Raw genomic sequence first — 9,415 nt, 5'->3', positions numbered from 1 at the left:
AGGGTCATGAAAATTGGCACACATGTGTATCACGCCAAGATGCACAAAAAAGTCTCTTGGACCCCCCCTCCAAACCCAACAGGAAGTCCGCCATTTTGAAATTTCTGTTAATTTTTGGCGATTTGTGACCCTCCTACAAAACTTTTCACGCCTCGAATACTTCATCCAAATGAGCTAAAACTCACTGTGTCAACTCAGGACACCTAAGGGAATAGACGCATTCCAAAACTCTTACAAAAGTATTACTATGTGGTGGGGGCGTGGCCTCAAAGTTGACCATTCACCATTACAAAGGAACTCCCTGTATTTTTTGCCCTAACGAGTAGCCCAGCTGGCCAGTTTGACACAGGATCATGAAAATTAGCACACATGTGTATCACCCCAAGACGCAGAAAAAAGTCTCTTGGACCCCCCCTCCAAACCCAACAGGATGTCCCCCATTTTGACTTTTGTGGCCATTTTCTGCCTATTTGCGACCCTGCTTCAAAACATTTCACGCCTCACATACTTCATGCAATTGAGCTGAAATTCACCGTGTCCACTCAGGACACCATAGGGAATAGACACATTCCAAAACTCTTACAAAAGTCTGACGGTGTGGTGGGGGCGTGGCCTCAAAGTTGACCATTCGCCATTACAAAGGAACTTGCTCTGTTTTATGCAGTACTACCCATATACTTTACGCCAGTGGTCCCCAACCACCGGGCCGGGGACCGGTACCGGTCCGTGGGTCATTTGGTACCGGGCCGCACAGAAAGACTGAGCAAAACATATATTTTTCATTATCTGAGTCTGAAAGCTGTTTCATTTATAAATCGATCAGATTCATCCGCCTGTGCCTTTAAGCACCTGTCCAGACGTTTGTCTCGGTCACAGGATACGGCACCCCAAAATTAAGCCCACAAGCAGCAAAAATGAATAAAAAACAAACGTCTTTGGAGAGCTTCTTCGGAAAGGGGAAAAGGCCTAACGAGGAGACAGAAGAAGAGGAGCCTACCCCTTCAAAGAAAAAGAAACCCGCATTTAAAAGACTATATCAGGAGTCCTATTTAAAATACGGATTTATTGGAACAGGTGATTCTCACACACCAAGTCTGCTCTGAGTGATATGTGGCGACAGACTCGCAAATGAGGCAACGAAGCCTTCAAAACTGCGAGACCGAGCACCCTGCATTAAAAGACAAGCCATGGAAGAAAACATGAACAAGAACGACTGAAGCAATTAATGACGGCCAAAACAAAATTACGGAGTGGACTGGACATAAGAAACACACTTCGGGTGTCATGTCTCCCATTATCCCTAGATGGGACCGCCTCATTGCTGAGAAAGCTCAAAGGCTCCCACTAATTAAGCATAAGAGTAAGTTGTCTCTTTATGCACTTTTTTTTCTGTGCCGGTCCGTGAAAGTATTGTTTTACATGATACCGGTCCGTGGTGCAAAAAAGGTTGGGGACCGCTGCTTTACGCAATGTGGACAAAATCTTACACTACTGCTATGGACCCGAGTCTGAACAGATATATATGCTAATAGGATGATACGGTCATAGCGCCACCTACTGGTAGCAGGAAAGTTTGGTTGTAAACATGTGTTGTACATCTCTGCAAAGGAGAGGAGAGGAGAGCATAGGACATGAGAATATAGGAGACGAGAGCATATGGGAGAAGACAACGATGGCCCTGCGGATCGCAAGGTGCGCGAGGGCCCGCAATGCTGCTTGCAGCTTTAATTTTATTGTCTTTTTTATACAATAAATAACTGCATAAATACACTTTAACAGCTACAATTTGGTGTAAATGTTTTGACATTTCTTTCTGCTCAGATGAAGCTGAAGGACTACAGAGACATGTAGAAGACACATTACCCTTGTGCTGTTAAAACTGTTCTTGTGGGGACATCGTATTGATTCTCAAATATTACAAAGACCAACTTTACTTTAAAAAATACATCTCATGAATCTATAGTGCTTACTGGCTGATTCACCTGCAGCACGTTTGTGACATCTCAGCTACACTGTCAAGAACAGACTGGCATTTACTGTTTCATTAATCTCCTGCCTCTCCCCTGCCCCAGGTGTGCTGTCAAACCTCCTGCTCTTATATAACTCTGCTGCAGGAGTTGCAGTTTAAACCAAAGATCCTGGCCTTCTTACATTCCGGATGATGTCAGATTATTTAACTGGATTGGCTGTTATTACTTGCATATGTGTGGCTAACAGGGCGCTACTGTACAGTCATCATCTCATACAATGGACATTTTATATAATCCCATCACGGTGTTATCAGTCATTGTAACAAGGTTTCCACACTGGGCTGGCAGGTTTTTTTTTTTTACAAAAGGTTGCATTTTTTCTTTATCTCTGTTACCAGAGTAACATGTCCTACCAGACACACTGGCTTTATGACTACAAGTCACTAATGTAAACTGGGTGTTTTCTCCTTATCTTACCACAGCGCATGACAATAGATAGTTTCTCTCCTGCAGCAGGTCACAGAGGTCCCTACAAGCCCAAATGTACAGGAATGATATCGCCTATCAGATGTTATGACAACAAAACCAAGGTGTACAGGACAGTTCATGAGCATCAAGATGACGACAGCTATGCTGCATACAGTTTATGTTAGAAAGTGCTGGCTATCAGGGCTGCATCCTTTAAAGGACCGGGTCTTTGGAGGGACCAAGGCAGTGGCATCCCTGACACCACCTGTGGCATCCTTACCCTGGCAGCTGTGATGCAGTATAGTCTTCCAATGCAGCCTTTGAGCAGTTCAATCCCTGAACTGATACACAGGAGTGCCTGTCCCTGTGAACTCTCCCTGTGTAGCTTGGAGCACCTGCAGGGCAGCATCTGCCCCTCTTCGGTCGCCTGCAGCAGCTTTGACCTTTGACCCTGTTGCTCATGTCTGTGGCAGTAGATTATTGTGTGCAGCTTGGACCTGATATCACATAACAACACACTCACTGTCATCACAATCACAATAAAAGTCCAACTTCAGCCTGATTGTGTGTTCACCGGTGGTGGAAAGTAACTAAGTATTTGTACCTCTTTACTGTACTTAAGTATTTGTTTTATGTTTTTATACTTTATTTAAAAAATAATAGTGCATACTTTATACTTTTACTACATGTTGCAGCTGTTATCTGTACTTTTTACTCCACTACATTTCTACAGTGTTTGTAGTTACTTGTTCCATGTGATGAACACAGTGCTGGACTGATGTGAGGTCAGACTCTGCATGGAGCTGGTGTCACGCTGCCAGCTGTGTTTCTATAATGAGCCTCAGTCATGATGCCGGTGCTCTGGCTCAGTTATAACTAGTTAGCTGCTGTCTGCTAACACAGGTCCATCCATTAATGTCTGATTAACATGAATTATAACATGAATCTACAGCAGGAACACTGACACAGTAAAAATGCTGAATGCCTGTTTTTTTATTAGCAGCCTCTCTGTTCACTTGATGCCCACAGCCTGCCTCATGACACACAGACCTGTCCATAGCTGCTTCTGGACTGAACATGTAGATTAACTACACATTGTCAGTTTTAATTTTAAGATGATTTCTTTAATTATTTTAACCTGTTCAGATATCATTTGCAGTGGAAATCAATAATATATATTCAAGTGATTTTTAGTACTTACTTTTAATACTTTAAGTACATTTAAAAGTAAGTACTTAAGACTTTTACTTAGGTAGGATTGTTGTGTAGCACTTCTACTTTCACTACTTTTAAGTACCAAGCTTCAGTTATAATAATTGCAATAATTGTGGCTTTATATGCTGCAATTAAGTTTCACCTGTAGCTGGTGACAGTCACGCCCACATTGATTCCACAGAAGTTTGTGGACATTTACAGAAGCTTTCTCTGAAGCTGAACTTAGGCGTTTCATCCTAATTATTGTGTAAAGGTCGCAGAGCCTGGAGGCCGCGGAGACATTATGGCAGAGAGGAAAAACCACTCATCACTCTCACGGGGGTTACATTTTTGTGTTTTCTCCGCCACGCCCTGCTCAGGCCTCCTCACCTGGGCGCATACCTCAGCCTCACCTCCTGAGTGATTGACAGCAGTCAGACCGCGGAGGAGGTTTAAATAGGAGCAGAGTCCTTCAGCTCCTCACTCTCCTCTGTGTGTCTCCAGTCACAGCAGAAGCATCGCCATGGCTCTCATCTCTCGCTCTTCATCCCGCTCCGTGAGGAGCTCCATGGGCAGCTCCAGCGGCTCCATGATCAGCATGGGTGGCGGCGGACGGCTCTCATCCATGAGGGCCGGCAGCGTGTACGGAGGTGCAGGAGGCTCCGGTGTCCGCATCTCCTCCTCCTCCGCCATGGGTGGAGGCCTCGGTAGTGGCTACTCCTCCTCCGCCAGCTACAGCGTGTCCGGGATGGACGACAGCCTGATCGGCAACGAGAAGTTCACCATGCAGAACCTGAACGACCGTCTGGCCACCTACCTGGCCAAGGTGCGTTCCCTGGAGAAGGCCAACGCCGAGCTGGAGCTGAAGATCAGGCAGTTCATGGAGAGCAAGGTCGGCCCCACCACCAGGGACTACAGCGCCTTCTTCGTCACCATCAGCGACATCACTGCAAAGGTAAACCCCACCCTCCTCATCCTCCATCCTGCAGGTGCAGGTTCATGTTTCTATTGATCATCTCAGAGGAAAAGCTGGTTTGCACAGAGATCTTAAATAACAAATAGAGAGCTAGGGGAAAGTGAAGTTGAGCTTTATTGAATAAAATGTAACACATGATGCACATGTGTCCAAAAATATTCACTTTATAATGATTAAGAGCAAAATAATAACAATTAGTAACAAATATTTACAGTTATTTAAAATACTTGAACCTTCTTCCGCTTCTTTGATCTGTGTGATCTGAATTACAACTTAGTGAACTTAAATTAAGAAACCTTTATTAGTCCCACAATGGGGAAATTGCTTAAGGCAGCCCAGCAAAGAGCGCCATACACTGGAGTACACTGGAGGCTATGTGGGTAAAGTGCCCTTGCCCAAGGACACACAACAGTGACTAGGGAGGAGTTGGGGTCGAACCACCAACCAAGCCACTGCTGCTCAAATCAATAAATACAATAACTAACAAATTCAGATCACTGCAGCTGGATTAGAATCTGGTGTGTTACATAAAGTGACAGTATCAGAACACACAGCACAGCTGAGCTGAGCTTTGTGATGTAATAATAATAATAATAATAATAATGGATGATCTGCTTTCTGTCTCCAGATCCAGGGTGCTGTGAGGGCAAACGGAGCCATCCACCTCAGCATCGACAACGCCAGGCTGGCTGCTGATGACTTCAGGACAAAGTGAGTAATTGTAGTAGTAGTAGGAGGAGGAGGAGGAGTTACAGTGGCAGGCTTACTTTTATAACCACAGCACAGTTAACGTAACAAGGTGGTTTAGATGATACAGATCTGGTCTGATTGGATCAGGGCAGGAGTCAGTGAATCCACAACAACATAAGAACACAGATTCAGACTGATAAGTAAACTGATTGGCAGGCTGCTGCAGGTGAGGTTAAAAGGCATATTGATCAGTCATGTTTGGTCATGTCTCTTTGTAACCAAGCTTTAAGGGTGCCGAGGATCATAATGCTGACAGGCTTCATGTCACTTTAAAGAATTGTGGGTTGCACTACAGCATTGTAACTATACTGTCTCATGTTATCATGTTTGGAGCTTTCTGTTTATATTTTGCAATAAAATACAGCAGCTCTGACAGACCCATCTCACCTGCAGGTATGAGAACGAGCTGGCCATGCGTCAGTCTGTGGAGGCCGACATCGCCGGGCTCAAGAGAGTCCTGGACGAGCTGACGCTGGCCAAGGCCGACCTGGAGATGCAGATCGAGGGCCTGAGGGAGGAGCTGATCTTCCTCAAGAAGAACCACGAGGAGGTCAGCAGCACCGGGCCCTGATACACCACACACTCACATCACTCGTATATATATATGAATCAATGTAGAATAGAATTAGAATATGGAGCAGCTCTTTCTATGGAGTCATGCTACATTCGTGTCTGATTTTGTTTGTTTGCAGGAGCTGCTGGCCATGCGCACTCAGATGTCCGGTCAGGTCCATGTAGAGGTTGATGCCGCTCCTGGAGAAGATCTCAACAAAATTATGGCTGAGATCAGAGAGCACTACGAGGCCGTCACCGCCAAGAACCAGAGAGACCTGGAGAGCTGGTTCCAGACCAAGGTGCTGCAGGAGCATCACTTCCTGTCAGCACAGAGTGTTGCCCCTGTGTTGTGTTTACATGTGCACTGAACAAGTGTGTGCTTCCTCTGCAGACAGAGGCTCTGAATAAAGAAGTCCTCACCCAGACCACCACGCTACAGACGTCCAGGTCAGAGGTCACAGAGGTCAAACGTTCGCTGCAGGCCCTTCAGATCGAGCTGCAGTCCATTTTGAGCATGGTGAGCAGGACCTGATTGTCTGTCTCTTCTGATAAGTTAAATCCCAACAACAAAATTAGGATTTGTCTTATTAACACTGTGCTTTAAGGTGGAATGTGTAATATCTTTATAATATAACCCATAGAAAGTTTGCTGATCATCAACTTCCTGTACATTCAAGTCATGAAATGATTGTTCTTTTTATATTCTTTGTTAAAGTCCATGCTGCAGTTACAGTTCAAACTAATTTGAATGGTTGAATTTGCAGAAAGCGTCACTGGAGGCGACTCTGGCAGAGACACAGAGCCGGTACTCCATGCAGCTCTCTGGTTACCAGATGCAGGTGAGACACAGCACGCAACTGAGTTACCTGACGACTGCTGTCACTGTTTTCTCTGCCTCACCTGAATGTGAATCTTTTTTATGCGGCATTCAGGTGACATCACTGGAGGAGCAGCTGGTGCAGCTCAGAGCCGACCTGGAGCGTCAGGGTCACGAGTACAGGATGCTCCTGGATATCAAGAACAGACTGGAGATGGAAATCGCAGAGTACAGGAGGCTGCTGGACGGAGACACCACAACCAGGTGAGACTCCACTGCAGATTTGAATCATGATGCTGAAGCATGAAGACAACAATGTCATGCACAAACTCAACTGTTCTGTTTTCTCATTGGTCCACAGCGTCAGCACCTCCTCCTCCAAAACCACTACCAAATGTGTGGTGACGGTGGTTGAGGAGGTCGTTGACGGTAAGGCGGTATCCTCCTCCTCCTCCTCCACCTCCGCCTCTGCTGTCCTGACCCGCTGAGCTGTCGACGACAACACCCAATCAGCATCGTTGTTTCCTCTGTGATTACTGGTGAAAATCTAATGCAACAATAAAAAGAGAGTCCACATAAACTGTCTGTTGTCTGCCTGTCTGCCTTCATAATAAATGTGATTTAAACACATTTATTTACACACACCTCAACACTAAGAACTGCAACTTAGAATATATGGTAACAAGTTAAGAAGTAGACATTCAATTAAAGAATTGGTTCAAATATATAAATAATTTTTGAGATAACCGTAACTAGTAACATAACAGTTAACAAGTAACTGAACAGCTATGGAAGAGATAAAATGACTCAAAGAGACAATACAGAAAACACACATTTGACATGCATTGAAAAATTGAATGTTTAAAAGTTATGAATGAAAACAGACTTTTTAACTTCCTGACATTAACTAAATATAAAATATATAGAGTAAAAGAACACTTTTTATCCATTCAGAAACTTACACAACACTCACACTGAAACGGTAGAATCACTGATTTAAACTCACAACACGTCTCTCACAGGTGTGCTCAGCACTCAGCAGGTGACATGAAGCTGAATGAAAGTGCTGCCCCCTGCTGGCCATCCATGGCTTCTGTTCCTGACAATAATCATGAACCTATGGTACACTTTGTGCACCATCCTTCTTACTAGGTAATAATGGGAATTCAATTAGGGCCCGAGCACCGGATGGTGCAAGAGCCCTTTTGAAACCCTTAGGATTATTATTACTATTATCCCCCCCCCCCCCCCGAGATCGCATTTTTGGGGGCCTTAACATGCCCAAAAACCAAACTTGGTAGAAAAATTCATTCGCCCGAAAAATTTTGAAATTTGCTAACTTTTGAAATGCACATAGAAAAATGGCTCTATAACGCCCCCAACGCGTAGCCCCTCTGGCCGGTTTGACACAGGATTATGAAAATTGGCACACATATGTATCACCTCAAGACGCACAAAAAAAGTCTCTTGGACCCCCCCTCCAAACCCAACAGGAAGTCCACCATTTGAAAGTTTGTGGCCATTTTTGGCGATGTGTGACCCTGCTGCAAAACTTTTCATGCCTCGAATACTTCATCGGATTGAGCTGAAAGTCACCGTGTCCACTCAGGACACGCATTCCAAAACTCTTACAAAAGTCTGACGGTGTGGCCAGGACGTGGCCTCAAAGTTTGACCATTTCAGAAGAAACAGGAAGTCGCTATAACTTCTTCGTTTTCTGTCCGATCTGTACGAAATGTCAAATGTATGATCAGAGTCTGACCCTAAACACATCTATACAACAATATTGAGGCTTTGACAGAGCGCCACCTACTGGCTACACAAAATGTTGTGTTTTCATAGGTTTTTCTGCCTGCCCCCCTGGCCTGTTTTGAGTAGGGTCATGAAAACTGGCACACATGTGTATCACGCCAAGATGCACAAAAAGTCTCTTGGACCCCCCCTCCAAACCCAACAGGAAGTCCGCCATTTTGAAATTTCTGTTAATTTTTGGCGATTTGTGACCCTCCTACAAAACTTTTCACGCCTCGAATACTTCATCCAAATGAGCAAAAACTCACTGTGTCAACTCAGGACACAGGGAATAGACGCATTCCAAAACTCTTACAAAAGTATTACTATGTGGTGGGGGCGTGGCCTCAAAGTTGACCATTCACCATTACAAAGGAACTCCCTGTATTTTTTGCCCTAACGAATAGCCCGGCTGGCCAGTTTGACACAGGATCATGAAAATTAGCACACATGTGTATCACCCCAAGACGCACAAAAAAGTCTCTTGGACCACCCCTCCAAACCCAACAGGATGTCCCCCATTTTGACTTTTGTGGCCATTTTCTGCCTATTCAAAACATTTCACGCCTCACATACTTCATGCAATTGTGCTGAAATTCACCGTGTCCACTCAGGACACCATAGGGAATAGACGCATTCCAAAACTCTTACATAAGTCTGACGGTGTGCTGGGGGCGTGGCCTCAAAGTTGACCATTCGCCATTACAAAGGAACTTGCTCTGTTTTATGCAGTACTACCCATATACTTTACGCAATGTGGACAAAATCTTACACTACTGCTATGGACCCGAGTCTGAACAGATATATATGCTAATAGGATGATACGGTCATAGCGCCACCTACTGGTAGCAGGAAAGTTTGGTAGTAAACATGTGTTGTACATCTCTGCAAAGG

General features: G+C 44.7%; 1 protein-coding gene across 1 annotated transcript; it reads left to right on the top strand.

Moving 5' to 3' along the window:
• The first annotated feature begins 4,111 nt into the window (after positions 1–4,111).
• On the top strand, positions 4,112–7,218 carry LOC114439930 (keratin, type I cytoskeletal 13-like). The gene is made up of 8 exons (XM_028412131.1): positions 4,112–4,587; positions 5,237–5,319; positions 5,752–5,908; positions 6,051–6,212; positions 6,305–6,430; positions 6,678–6,752; positions 6,846–6,994; positions 7,092–7,218. The coding sequence occupies exons 1-8, from the start codon at positions 4,156–4,158 to the stop codon at positions 7,216–7,218; spliced, it is 1,311 nt and encodes a 436-aa protein (XP_028267932.1). The 5' UTR covers positions 4,112–4,155.
• Positions 7,219–9,415: the final 2,197 nt, after the last annotated feature.

This window comes from Parambassis ranga, chromosome 8 (assembly GCF_900634625.1).
Source record: "Parambassis ranga chromosome 8, fParRan2.1, whole genome shotgun sequence".
Classification (NCBI taxonomy): domain Eukaryota; kingdom Metazoa; phylum Chordata; class Actinopteri; family Ambassidae; genus Parambassis; species Parambassis ranga.
Note: the sequence above shows the minus strand (reverse complement) of the source record. Positions and strands in the feature narration are given on the sequence as shown.